The 14,570-nt window shown below is 47.1% G+C and overlaps 1 protein-coding gene across 2 annotated transcripts; it reads left to right on the forward strand.

Moving 5' to 3' along the window:
* Nucleotides 1-273: 273 nt before the first annotated feature.
* On the forward strand, nt 274-13,969 carry Kcnj1 (potassium inwardly rectifying channel subfamily J member 1). 2 transcript variants are annotated; one of them, XM_041657863.1, is made up of 3 exons: nt 274-362; nt 2,685-2,814; nt 12,830-13,969. In XM_041657863.1, exon 3 carries the CDS (start codon nt 12,851-12,853, stop codon nt 13,967-13,969), a length of 1,119 nt encoding a protein of 372 aa, XP_041513797.1. In that variant the 5' UTR covers nt 274-362; nt 2,685-2,814; nt 12,830-12,850. The 2 variants fall into 2 exon arrangements, with proteins under 2 accessions (XP_041513797.1, XP_041513796.1); XM_041657862.1 differs by lacking the exons at nt 274-362; nt 2,685-2,814 and adding an exon at nt 10,360-10,395.
* Nucleotides 13,970-14,570: the final 601 nt, after the last annotated feature.

A 14,570-nucleotide genomic window follows, 5' to 3' on the forward strand; every position in this document is an offset into this window, starting at 1 on the left:
TTTTGATTTTGAGACTGGGTCTCTTTAGGAAGTCGTGGCTGTCTTAGAATCCACTACGGAGACCAGGCTGTCCTTGAACTCACAGAGATCCACCTGCCTCTGCAAGGGGGGGGGGGTGCTGGGATTAAAGGCGTGTGCCACCACACCCTATTGAAGGATTCTCTTTTTAAAGGTTGACTACTGAACACAGAATGGAGTCCAGTGAATTACTGCTGACTCGCGAGCAGGACACTCCTCAGGAAGCGGGCAAGGACATCAGCCCTGCTTTTGTCCTAGGGACCAAACTCTGTAGGGCTGATCCTGTCACCCTCTGACTGGATCCCGAGTCTGGACTCCATGCCATCACCCTCTGGAGCAGCAAGGTTCCATTCGCTAGTCCTTTTCTCTGCTAGGGTCCTGTGGGGTAGGGTGGGCATCAGGGGAGGTGATGGAGTGGTGGAACTATGGGGCACTTCAGATCTGTTCTCATTTTTTTTTAATTTTGTAAAAATTATTATTTTGTGTGTATGAGTGTTTCTTGGAGACCAGAAGAAGGTGATGAACCCCCTGGAACCAGAATTACAATTGGTTTTGAGCCTCCACGTGGGTGTTGGGGATCAAAACCGGTCCTCTGGAATAGCAGTCGGGCTTTTAACTGCTGACCCATCTCTTCAATCTCAAGGAAAGGTTTTAAGTGGTCCCGTGGACTCTGGGATTGTCTTTGAGTTGGTGTTAACCCTTTGGAGAGACTAGCTTCCATGATGCTGACTCCAGAATACAAGAGCTGTGAGCAAAGAATTAAATGCTAGAAATAGTAGAAGTGCTAAATGACAAAACAGGGAGACAAAGGACAAGAGCCAGAGATGATGATGTTCACAGCAACGTCGGGCAAGCACTCTTGTGGGAAGCCTACATGTGGTGTGACTAGACCAAGAGCCTGAGACCATCTTTCCACCTACTATGGGCTGTTTAGGGTCCCATGAGCCTTTCCTGGAATACTCGTGGGTGCAGAAGCCCCAACTAACAGCCCTGGAGGTGTTGGGGAGTTGCACCGTGGAGCTGAAGTTTTAGATCATAATCCATCCAGTGTAGCCTGATGGGGACCCAGGACTTCACTTTCTCCATTGCACCTGACTCCCCCTGCTCCTTATGGTTGGGAGAAGTTTAAGAAGTTGTGGCTGTCCTAGAACCCACTCTGTAGACTAGGCTGTCCTTGAACCCAGATAAGAGAGCAGATGTCTCTATAGCCAGGAAGCACAGAAAGGATGGATGTCCAGAACAATGCTTTCTGGGCTCCAGGATCAGGTAACCAATAGGTAGCCGTGGCAGTGGTGAGTCAGGGTCACCTGAGGTTCCATTAGGTGTCTGAAGGAGCGGAAGCTGGGTGAGGGTGGGAGGAAGTTTGTTGCATTCCTACTATGTCGCTGGTACTTTAGTGTGCATGTTCAGCTTTAGTGGGATATAACTTCCATTATACAATCCCGCCATCAGAAGCGGTCTTCAGTAATTTTTTTAAAATAATGTATTTACAAAGCTATGCGACTATCACCACAGTCAATACCAAAACCATTTCCTTTTCTTCTAGAGAACAATTGGCAGTCATCCCAGCAACTGGGCAGCCACTTCCCTATTTTTCTTTCTGTATAGGTCTGCCTATCCCAAACATGTCTGGCGAAGGATCGTAGACTATCTGGTCTCCTTAGTGTAAGTCTGCTGTAGAGCATTCCCTCATGCTGTGGCTTCCATCAGACCGTCATTCCTCCTTGGGGATGAACAATTTTCCGTTCTATAGGCATGCCACTTCTTATTCCCGGACAAGTGAAAACCACGTAGGGCTGCTTCCTCCTGTAAGCCCTAATGAATAAAGCCGCTATAAACATCTGGGGGCAAGTGTTTGTGCAGGACAGGGGTGGATTTCATTTCATCCGTCTTATAACAAAGCCACCTTGCACCAATCTGCAGCCTAGTGAGGTCTGACACCCAGGAGCTTCTCTCTATTCCTTTTGATTAGGATAGAGGGACAAGGACAAATAGGAGGAAAGGAAATGGAATTTCCTCCTTTCCAGGTCGCTGTACCTGGAGAGGGAGGAAAGGCATGCGTGAATGTGCGTCAGACCAGGCTCCACTGGGCTCTCGGGAGCTGGGGCTGCAGTGGGCTGTTTGCCAGGCATGGTTTGCCCATGAATCCTGGAAAGATGTCCCCTGTTCTTGCCTTTCTCGTTTCAATGACGGACACAAGAGTAGATCATGTTTTTACATACAAGGATGAATGAAAATATTTTGTAGTTCTGGAGGGAATGGGGTGGGAAGCCTCTGTGATGTCATTCAAAGAGAACCACACTCTGCGTGGGTTCTGCCTGTGGCAAGAAGGAGGCCATTCCAACGACCCAAAAGTAGAGCCCTGAAGATGGGAACCAGGCATGCGCAGAAGGTGGCTGGGTGGCATGAAACTACGGGGTCACAGAGACTACCGGCTCTGCTTCCTTGTGGCCCCAGGGCTTTCCCAGAAAGCACCTTGATGTGGAAGGGTAGAGGGCGTGCCTCCCCATTAATGTAACTCTGATGGCTTGGCAGAGCTCGAGCCCAAACAGGTAATAATTGATCTTTGAAGGTCCCCTGGGGCAAAGCAATAGAAGCTACAGGAAAACTGGTCCCCAGCTATTCCATGGGCTACCTCAAGCTGTGTCCTTCTCTTTACCCTTCAGGAAGTGCCATGCAGTGCACACTTGACGTGGGTCACAGGAGCCCAGAGTGAAAGGCTGCACAGACAATGGTGTCCCTGGGGCTGTTCCTCCCACCCCTTCTATTCCTTCAGGAGTGGCAGGACTTTGTAAGGTAAGTTTAGGCTCCGTTCTTTGCTATCCCCAGGGCTGTTGAAGCTCCTGTCTGTCTGTCTGGTACATCTAAATGTCCCCTTTACAGCTGAGGAAGCTGAACCACTACATGGTTTTGCAGCACCCAGTATAAACAAATCAATGACTACCTTTTGATTCAAATCCTCAAACCCACTTGTCACATTCTACCCTGGTGACTCGATGGGACTGGAACAGGGAAATAGTTAGACTATGGGAGCAGAAGGTATTCTACATGCCTCTCCAAACACAAGGGCTGACACTGAAGGCTCCCAGCTTTATCTGTGTATCAAGCTGAGTTGAGACAGCCATTGCCTGTGGATGCAGGACATAGATACTGGTTTCCATGTTCCTCCTCCCTAGGCTTCAGTGGACCGTTGCCTTCTCAGTAACTAACGTCAAGGCTGGGAATTCTCTATCTTTTCTCTAAAGCAGAGCTTACAGTCTTGTTGCAGACAGTGTTTGGGGCTCTCATTCATATGGAATTCATTTATTTCTGGGCTGAAAGGAGTGAGTTGATGTAATAGCAACCCAAACCACAGAGAGTTAGAAGGGTCAGGCTAATAACAGGGTTTGCGAGCACATAATAAATAGGAGTTTTATAAACATTTAAATTCTTTCATGAAATTGCTGTGCCATTTGAGGTGGGTGGCTTGACATGTGAAATTTAAGAATCGTGTCATTACCGATGTGTCCCGTTTCCAGCCTCGCCGCCTCCACCCAAACACACTGTTACGAGATACATGAGTGCTCGGTGATTATTTGATTTGCAAAAAATTGTTCCTCACTTTATAAAATAATCCACTCTAGAATTCCTTTAAATATCTAATATCCTCCTGTGCGTGTAATATGACTGCTTCACAGTCTCTGCCCCAGGCTGCCTGCTGAGAAGATACACTGGTTTCCCTGGAAGATTATATGCCCAGACACCTCCAGTGGAGATGTTCTCTGCTTAATAGAAGTAAGAATCAGAGGCCATTAGACCAGGAAAGCCTCTGGATCGTTGTGTTAATTTAATTTTCAATCCTAAATTTATTAGGAATCAGAATTTACTGTTAGGGCAAGTACTCTCAGAAAGGCCTGGACCGAGACCAAGTCTGAAAACTTGAGTCAAAGTTAATTTCATGAGAGGCAGAGCGGTCCTTCTGACTCTCTCTGTGTGGAAGAGTCTGGCCTACCCTATCTAACTAGGATGGTACCCAGGACTCTGAAGGGAGCTGTCCCATTTGTCCAGACTGTGGCCTTGTGTGTTGGGCAGTCCTAGGTCTCTTCCTCACCATCAGATTGAACTGCAAGCTGAAGAAGGTGCAGACAGCCTGTAGATATCTGTGGCATCTCCAAGTGGAGGGCACTGTTCCTCCAGCTGCAGGCCATTGCCCATACTCAAGCCATATAACCTATAGAAGGAAGGAGAGTTTTCTTTCTCTTTCCTTCTTTCCTTCTTTCCTTCTTTCCTTCTTTCCTTCTTTCCTTCCTTCCTTCCTTCCATGCTCCCTTCTTTTTCAGAGACAAGAGTTTGTCTGTGTAGCCCTGCCTGTCCATGAATTCTCTCTATAGACCAGCCTGGCCTCAAACTCTCCCTTCCGAGTGCGAGGATTTAAGATGTGTGCCACCACTGCCCGGTGAAGCAGAGAAATTGATGGTGTCAAGTCTTCTCCTGCACCCGCAGTCACCTCTTCGTTCCACCGGCATTTTGACCATTTCTGAGCTGTCCAGGACTTTGAAGGGCACATCTAGTGACACCAATGACCCTCAGACCCAATCCAATGTGCCCTGTGCCCTTCTAGTCCCCTCGTGGTGCCTTTGCATAGACTCTTCCTTGACCCAAAACCTCATTCTCTCCCCTCTAATCAGACCTCGCTTCTTCATCTCTTAGTAGCTCACACCATCTGAGTTTATTCCTCACACAAAGCAGGGAAATGTGTGCCAAGCTGCCATTCCCACACACAGCGAGCAGGTGTTGAAATCATGTTTGCCTTCTGTAGCTATTTACAGATGTTCTGGGTATGTCATAGAGCTTAAAAACAAAGATCCTTCTAAGCTTTATGCTTGTTTTTCTACTTTGTGACTTTGAGCGAGTTGCATAACATCTCTGGGCCTCAGTTCTCAGGCTCTCAGAACTGTTATGAGATCCAAATGCAACTGATTGATGCAGGTTGTGTGTGTGCTTGGGGCCCCCATGATGTCCGTAAGCAGTGCCTCTCTTGTGCTCCAGGGGGCGCTGTACACACAGCATGCAACAGTGACTCCTGGAGTGATCAGCTGGCTAGAGCAGCCTCCTGGGGCCCTTCTTTTTGTCACTCTGCCCTTATTCTCATTTTTTAAGACTGGAGGAGGTGATGGAGGTCATTATCTTTATCCATTTTGGGGACAAGAGTCTTCATTTTTAACTTCTTCCCCTGTCAACTCAGGCAATAAAGCAGAGCTTTCCTCCTTAAGGCATAGTGTTCCTGGGCTTAGATGGGAAGAGGGGAAGAATATTTCAGGCAGAATCCTGGGAGCTTCCACTGTGTGCCTGCCAGTTTCTCATACCCCCTAACTCCCTGGGGTGGAGGTCTGTTCTCTGTTGCCATCTTCATAGACCCCGGGGAAGTGCTCCTCTTAAAAACTCTGGACAAAGCCGAGACCAAGCATCCTCCTTTGCAAGGCAGTGCGTGCCACCATTTTCAAAGGACCTTAAGAAACAGCTGCACTCGGAAATCTGCCAGGAAGCCACACAGAAGTTCCCAGCATCCACACTATGGCCAACCCGTGCTGCCACCAAGACTGATACTACTTCACGGACATCTTCTCTGAGTGCGGCTTTGGCTGTTCGCAGCCTGGCTCATCCAAAGGAACAATAGAGTTCCCAAAGCCTCCCACTGGGGCCTGAAGCAGAGATCTTTGGTGATCCTCTCAGGATGCACAGTGAATCCACAAGTTAGCTAGACAACAGCTAAAACCTGAACGTGCAGACTTTAAATCATTGCAGTGGCCTTCCGCGTATTATTTAGTAGCTTCCATGAGTCTCCACGTCTTTATAGCAGAGCAATTCTATGCAGAGTGGTGCATGCTCATGTGACTTCTGCAAGCAAGGAGCAAGTAGTGTCAATTTTCACCATTAGCTCACAGTTTTGTCACTGAGCTCCAGGTATCTGCTAGTCTCCACCCCCAAAACCTTTGGGTTGTTGAGTTACTTGCCTGGCATTTTTACATGAGTGTTGGGGATTTGAACTCAGGTCCTCATGGTTGCAAAGCAAGCACCCCAACTCCTCAGACCTAGGGTGAACAGAGAGTGTTTGTCAATGATGTCTGTGCCACTGTCTGCCCACCAAAACCTAATTGTGGGCATCAGGGAAGAGACTGCCCTTTCAGGGAACAAGTGTAAATAGCAGTGATGCTGGTTACACGCTAGTTAGTTGCTGTGGCAACCACATTATGCCTAGGTGCCCGGCCTTTCTAAGAAAAGGCTCTGCCTTTTTATTGACCAATCCTTCATGAATCATCTTTGCTTTTTCTAGGCTGCTACTCCTATCAGGAAGTGGGCTTTCTGAAACCAGCATCAATCATAGATGCCACATATGGCCAGAATATTTCACTCCCCTTTAAGGAGCCCTTTCTCCTCTGGTGCAGTTACAGGTTGACTATGTGGTAGTCCATGGTGGTAAGAGCTGGTGAAATTTGGCTAAACTGCTGTGCTGGTTTCAGTTTGGGAACCATCAATAAATATTGCCACTGTCATATGCTCTCAGGACATTGTGTATTCTGCTATACGATATTTGGCGGGATAGCATTCGAGTTATCTCACAGATGAGGAGATAGCTCAGGAAAGCAGGGTGACTTGCTCAGCTCACCTGGTCACTAAATGGCACAGCTGGAATTCAAGTTCAGACCTGTGAACACAAGTTAGAATACTTCTACTACGTCAAGCTGCTTCTGGTCGTTTCCTGTTCTGGGAACACTCTTGGCCCATGTCCCCTATCTTCCTATAACTTCCCATGCAAAACACACCAACTCATTCAGATAATGGGGCTGCAGCTAGGAGGCCCAGAGACACCCTCAGCACTGTGTGCCTGTGAGGTGCCCCAGACCATGTGATCCCTTTAGCTTGTTCTCGAGCATCCTTCTGAAAGGAGAGAAGGACCCTAGAAGACCTATGTTGCATCCACACTCCAGATAGGCTACTCTGATTTCCTGTGGGAGAAGTCATGAGGCACACTCATTCCCCACAGTGACGTATTTTCCCATGCATTACCCAGTCTAGCCTGGCAAAGGCATGGGGGCATATACCTAGGATGTAAGGTTGAGAAGAACTGAGTCCAACTGACCCCTCTGAGTTCTACCCGAAATAAACCAGATGCTCAGTTATGCCAAGGACATTAGAGGTAAGTTCTGACATGCCCAACCAAAGGTCTGCCACTTTGTGGGTCCCAGACAGACGAGAGGCAGCCCAGAAAGTCAGGAGATTTGAGGCTCCAAGGGCTCTGCAGGGTTTTAGATCCAACAGGGAGGCTGTTCTCAGCCATCCTGAGATGATTTCCACAGAAAAGAGGAAGCCCTCTACAGAAGCAATTGCATTTTTTTTTTTTTTTTGGACTTTTCAGAAAAGATGGGCTCAAGAGGCCATCTCCACATAGCCCATGGGTACCATTTTAGTTTGGTGCATGATAATTACTGAGTGACTTCTCTGGGAGTGGTTACAAAGTAAGGGCCATTCCTTCTTTGCTCCTATCACGGCACCTGGTACTTAGTAGGTGGTCAATGAGCAGAGCATGTGCCCAAATCTATTAAGACATCAGAGAGGACACCCAGAGTCCCAGGGATGCATGACTGGACGACCCAGAGATGTTTGTTGACTTCAACTGCTTCTTGGTCTGAGGCAGACCAATTTCGGAGAAACGTGAAGTTCTTTTGTATCACAGTTACCAAGGGACTAGAGACAATGATATGGCACCTGATTTTGGACCACCTGGTCCACATTTCCTACTCTAACAATTGACTCCAGAAACATCCTAATGTTAGCTGAGCTTGCATAGGAGCCATGAAGAGTCGAGTTGAAAGGCACAACAGCCCCTGAAATTTGAACTTGGGATGAAAGCGTTGACCCCCATCTCTCATACACAGTGGTCACTGAGCAGCCAGAGCAGGGGGAAGGTAAGAGTGATAAGTGCCCCGAGAAACCCCTTCTCCAACATGAAGTATTCTTGGGCAGAGCCCCCAAAACAACCTCTGCGTGTAGGTTCTTATTAGCAGGAAGAGCTAGCTTTGCTGGGGTAAATGCTACATGCAAATGAAGCGTGTGTTTTTAGAGCAACAAGCCGACTCTGGAGGAAGATGTCTTTGCTTCCAAGGACCTTTATGCAGAGGTGTCTCAGGCTGATTTAGAAGTACTGGTTGGCCGGGCGGTGGTGGCACACGCCTTTAATCCGGAGGCAGAGGCAGGCAGATCTCTGTGAGTTTGAGACCAGCCTGGTCTACAAGAGCTAGTTCCAGCACAGGCTCGAAAACCACAGAGAAACCCTGTCTCGAAAAACAAAAACAAAACAAACAAACAAACAAAAAAAAACCCCAAAAACAACAACAAAAAAAAGTCCGGGTTGTCTCTGTAGCACTGATAGGATGGTGTTCATTTTAGATCCAGCTTATCCTGTGGGTCTGTGGCAGTTCTGAGTGGTTTGGTCCTGCCTGACTTTGCAGCCCCAGGCTGCACCAGCTTCCGTCAACACTCTCTCCGGTGTGTTATCTTGGGTCTTCTTTCTTCTCCCAATGCACTTGTTTTTCTTCTGCTGCTCTTGCCTGGGACACGGACACACACACATACACACAGTTATATGCAGGGTGGCCACAGTTACACGTCTCACTGTTACATTGTTACAGGACTTCTTGTAAAGTAGCTCTTCTGGGTAGGGGAGGTGATGGCTACTGAGCAGTAAGGGAAACCGTCAGTTCTCACCATTTACAAACACATCCACCTGTTTATTTATCATAACTCAGCAACTCCTTATGAAGCCCTTGCTACCTGTGACTCGATCACATCTTTAGGGGTTGGCTTCTGCTTTCAGTAGGTGCTCCCTGGAGGGTACCTGTTGTTTCCTACCACAGTGACAGTCCTCTAGGTCTGTTTGGACTCATCTGTTCCTCTCCCTTGGGACACCTGGAAGATGCATGTTGGCTGATTGTCTAACACAGTTACTGGTACACACAGTAGTGTCAGCATATCCCTATGGACTAATGATAGCTGAATATGTTTAATATATACAGAAAGGAGTTTGCAGTTGCTCAAAACACAACCTTGGATAGATCCATAGTTAACAGGAAATCTTATGGAAAAGTTGTACTTATGGGGTTACATAAACCACACTGAGTTCCGACATAGTCAGCTCACCTTCTCATCTGACTGTGAGCCCCTTGAGAACAGGAAGAGTTCTGTTTATCTTTCAGATCCTAAGGAATACGCAGACAGCCAATGAGCAGCAAGTGTCTGGGAAAGTCTTGCTTTCTGCAAATGTCCTATTTACGGAACAAGAATGCTGGGGCATAAAGAGCAAGTGGCAATAATGCAACCCACTTGTTTTGCCAGCCACCAAGGATACGTGGGTAAACATTAGCTAATGTGTAGCCCTTTGCTTGCTATTAAGATTTAGTGATTTCAATAGAAAGGAACCTAAAAGCCGGGACACATTATATAACCTAAGACCCTGGCGATAATCTCTAATTGCCCAGTCGTTCATAAATGCACATCGGCTCTGTCTGTGGTTAGATTAAATGACACGGTCCTGGCAACGTGGGATCTGAATGACAGCAGATCCGCCGTGTGGCTGATGGGTTTGGTGAGTGGATGGATTTATTTGTTTTCTTAGTTCTCCTCACTCTTTCATCAAACAGATCAACACCGTATGCTAATCCAGTACGTGTAAGGTGCGCGTCCAGTAAAGCCCAGTTTTCCCAGATGAAACTCCACAATAGTATCTCAGTGTCTTACATAACAGTGGCTATTGTACAGGGAGGTTAATGTGGTATCTTGTTTCTTCCTGGTATGAGCTTACTCTTGTCTTGTAAACATGTCCCCATCTATGTCTCTCCATCCACCTGTATCTTTGACCACTCGAAAAGGTTAGTATTCATTATGTTTCAGAAAATTGACTGGGAGATTGATGATAACTAATTGTTTCTAGCCAAAAGTTATTTGGCACGACTTAGGAGAACGGCAAGAGTGCTATAGACCGTGGCAAAAGAGAGGGGGGCCATGCTGGGATCCAATCCACGTTTGCTGCCCAGGACCTCAGCTGGTGGTTTGTCATGTCTTAGCATGACGGTATTCAAGCCATGTGAGGCTTGAAAAAAATATACCTATATATACCCAACTCCAGGCTTGGTCTGAATACAATCATTTGTGTTAGTTTAAACCACATGACTCCACTCTTTAGCTGCTGAAAACTAATCCAAGTAAGCATCATTCAGAAGCTTATGGTTCATTTATCTGGCTCTGAAAGAAGTCAGTCTTCCTACAGATAATTCCCAATAACACCACTTGCTTGCTTTTCCCACGATGGAGGCTGCAGAACGGAATGTGTCCAGAGTGCTGGTAAGTGCAGACAGCCTGGGGAAAGCTCTGTGGGCTGCTCGCTGCTCCTGTTCTACCGCTTGGAAGGCCAGGAAGTGAATGTCATATTTTGCTGGCACGGTCATGGAAAACCAAACTTAATTGGGGATGTGACTTCACTTTACAGAAATATCCTTCACCTTCAAAGTGAAGCAAATTTTAGAAAGGTTGGAGAATGGTGGAGGGAATGAAAAACTTGGAGTTTGGCGTTTCAGAAGTCATCTTGAATTGTAACGTGTGGCGAAGGGTGTGTGGCGAAGGCTGTGTGGGTTCCGGGGGTAATGCCGGTCTTAGAACTGGTGGGATGGGGCTGGAGAGATGGCTTAGTGGTTAAGAGCATTGCCTGCCCTTCCAAAGGTCCTGAGTTCAATTCCCAGCAACCACATGGTGGCTCACAACCATCTGTAAAGAGGTCTGGCGTCCTCTTCTGGCCTTCAGGCATACCGACAGAATATTGTATACATAATAAATAAATAAATAAATAAATAAATAAATAAATAAATAAAACTGGTGGGAGTCAACCTGTAAGGAAGTGTGAGCTTCCAGGAACCCCGGCAGGAGCATCTGCCACTTGAAAGTGCGAACCAGGCTACACCTGGGTGCTTGAGCAATGGGAGGGAGAAACCAGGGAAGCAGCCTTTGCCCTGTGTGTTCCCTACCTGGGGCCATTCTCTCCTGTGACTTTTGGGGACTTGAGGTCTGTGAGGGATGGACAGAGCTGTCTGGGTGTATAGAGCTTATGCAACTCTCTTGGTATCTATTTCATGTTCTTATTTTTGGAGCCTGGCCTTTCCATTCCAACCCTCTGCTATGTCTGTGCACTGCTTCTGCTTGGTCCAGCCCCTTGTCTTTTCACCTGGGTTAAGGCCAGGAACAAGACACTGAGGAATATTGCTTTTGTTTAAAATGTGTCGCCGAGCTGGTTTCGCTTCCTAGTTCTTACGAGCAAACACATTTTTCAAGGGGGATTTTGCGATCTATTTTTAAAAATATCTTTGCATTTAATAAAAAAATACCACAAAGACCGTGTTAACCACAATGGGCACACCTTGATTTTTTGGGGTGGGGGAAGAGGAAGAGGTATTCTAGGCTTAAGACCCTTGAGTTTCACTGCTGTTGACTGTTTAGGGGAAAGCCCCAACACTGTTTTGCTGGAAACCTCTCTCTCTCTCTCTCTCTCTCTCTCTCTCTCTCTCTCCTTCTCTTTCCTTCCCTCCTTCCCTTCCTATGTCCTTCCTCCTTTCCCCCTCTTTCTTTCTCTCTCACACACACTGAAGTGTCTCATCCAGTCCCTGTATCACCCACTCACGCTGATGGAGAGAGTGGTAAACACTCAGTCTGAAGTAGCAGGTGAGATCTAGGAATGAGTTTAAACATGGCTCTACCTTCACAGAACATATGTGAAGTTAGGTAAAGTCAGTCAGTGTTCATCAGAATGGAGCCCAGCTGAGGGGAGTGTAGACTACCAATGGCCAATCTCATTCTATTTCTGTTTAAAGTCTTGGCAGAACATGTGAGAAAGCAAGGACAGGCATGTGCACCCTCAGCCAGAGGCTGCGAGATCACCTGCTCGGCTGTGAGCTCTGCTAAGGAGTCCTGTCTTCAAGTGTTCTAGGGGAGCACAGCTTCAGGCTAGAGTATTTGATAAGTGAGCCGAAATCTGACTGGCACTGAGTTGGTGGGCACAGGTGAGGGTATGACTTGGGGGAAGTCATCCAGTATTTTCCAGTCTTAGTTCCTTCATCTAATAAACAAAGGAACTAAAATGGGTCAGGATGTCTCTTGATGTATTGGTAGACAAGACAATTTAGTGGATATATTGATGAATTTCCTTTTCTTTCAGTTAATTATTTCATATATCACAAAAATACAAATAGTGCCCTAGCCTTGTGATTTCACAAAGATTATTATATAGCAATAGGTTACATTTTAACGCAGAGGAGATGATTTGCATAATATCCAAAAAGCAAAAGTACAGATTAGAATGGGTCACCTCTTTTTTTGAGTCAGGGTTTTTCTGTGTAACAGTCCTAGTTGTTCTGGAACTTGCTTTGTAGTTCAGGCTAGCCTCGAACTCACAGAGATCTGGCTGCCTCTACCTCCCAAGTGCTAGAATTAAATACGTGTGCCACCATCGCCCCGCTGGTGACCCCGTTTTTAAATCCCTGAGGTCAGCAAATGCCTGAACATATTAGCTATTAGTAACTCTCCACTTGGTGTCTTCTCCACTTATGTGACATAGCAGCCATGTAAGATTTACGCTGGCACCCAGAACAAAATAGTTGGTGTGTGCAAATGAGTAACCAGCCTGATGATTTGAATGCTCTTCTCAGAGGTGGCTGAGTGTGTATGTGTGTCACCCACATCACCGCTGCTCCAACTGTGATCTTACCTGCCCCCTTTGATGTGTTTTCAGATCAGGGCCCTGACAGAGAGGATGTTCAAACATCTTCGGAAATGGTTTGTCACGCACATCTTCGGGCGTTCACGGCAACGAGCCAGGCTGGTCTCCAAGGACGGAAGGTGTAACATAGAGTTTGGCAATGTAGACGTGCAGTCAAGGTTTATATTCTTTGTGGACATCTGGACAACTGTACTTGACCTCAAATGGAGGTACAAAATGACCGTGTTCATCACAGCCTTCCTGGGGAGTTGGTTCCTTTTCGGTCTCCTGTGGTATGTGGTAGCCTATGTTCACAAGGACCTCCCAGAGTTCTACCCACCCGACAATCGCACTCCTTGTGTGGAGAACGTTAACGGTATGACCGCAGCCTTTCTGTTTTCTCTGGAGACTCAGGTGACCATAGGCTATGGATTCAGGTTTGTGACAGAACAGTGTGCCACTGCCATTTTCCTGCTCATCTTCCAGTCCATTCTAGGAGTGATCATCAATTCCTTCATGTGCGGCGCCATCTTAGCCAAGATCTCTAGACCCAAAAAACGTGCGAAGACCATCACCTTCAGCAAGACTGCGGTGATCAGCAAGCGTGGTGGGAAGCTCTGCCTCCTCATCCGAGTGGCTAACCTTAGGAAGAGCCTTCTGATTGGCGGTCACATATATGGCAAGCTCCTGAAGACCACTATCACTCCTGAAGGAGAGACCATTATTTTGGATCAGACCAATATCAACTTTGTTGTCGATACCGGCAACGAGAATTTGTTCTTCATCTCCCCGCTGACAATCTACCATGTCATTGACCACCACAGTCCTTTCTTCCACATGGCAGCAGAAACGCTTCCCCAGCAGGACTTTGAATTAGTCGTCTTTTTAGATGGCACAGTGGAATCCACCAGCGCAACCTGCCAGGTCCGCACATCCTACGTGCCAGAGGAAGTGCTCTGGGGCTACCGTTTTGTCCCCATAGTATCCAAGACCAAGGAAGGGAAGTACCGAGTGGATTTCCATAACTTTGGTAAGACGGTGGAAGTGGAAACCCCCCACTGTGCCATGTGCCTTTACAACGAGAAAGACGCCAGAGCCAGGATGAAGAGGGGCTACGACAACCCTAACTTTGTCCTGTCCGAAGTTGATGAGACAGATGACACCCAGATGTAGCAGTGGCTTTTTCACCTGCAGAAAACCTTCTGTGAACCGAGGGGCTGACTGTGTACTGGAGCGACCAGCAATTGGGGGTGTGAAAGCAGGGTGAGAAACTGCCAGGTCTACCAGCGTGGTCACCCCTGAGCCCCATGGCTATGACTCCAAGACTCATATCTCTAAAGGCTGCAGTAGAGAGCACTTGATGGACAAATGTGACTTAAGCTGGCATATGGAAGCCATAGGAACTCATTTGGCGTCTTTCCTATCACTGTGTGAGCTCATCCAGTGCTGATGGGAACAAAGTCACCCAAGGTCGCACGGACAGACAATGTAGATACTTGTAGAAGACTCCTGGAAGATGTTAGGAGCTTTCTATAGCTTCGAGAACTAGCCATATTTCCCACTTGATTCTATGGATTAGAAAGATGCCACTTTCATCTTAAAATAGACTTTTATCAACGGAAAATCTGTCCCCTGAGTTGGGGAAAGTGAGTCAACCAATCACGACAATAAGAGACAGTCATACAAAGAATGACTAAGGCTTCTAAGACTAATGACTAACCTTCTCAAGCGCCTGTGTTTGAAGCCTTCATCTGAGTCTGGGTCGTGTGTTTCC

The sequence above is a fragment of the Microtus oregoni genome, unplaced genomic scaffold (genome assembly GCF_018167655.1).
Source record: "Microtus oregoni isolate MIOR12 unplaced genomic scaffold, Mior012 000008F_ref0000371, whole genome shotgun sequence".
NCBI lineage: Eukaryota > Metazoa > Chordata > Mammalia > Rodentia > Cricetidae > Microtus > Microtus oregoni.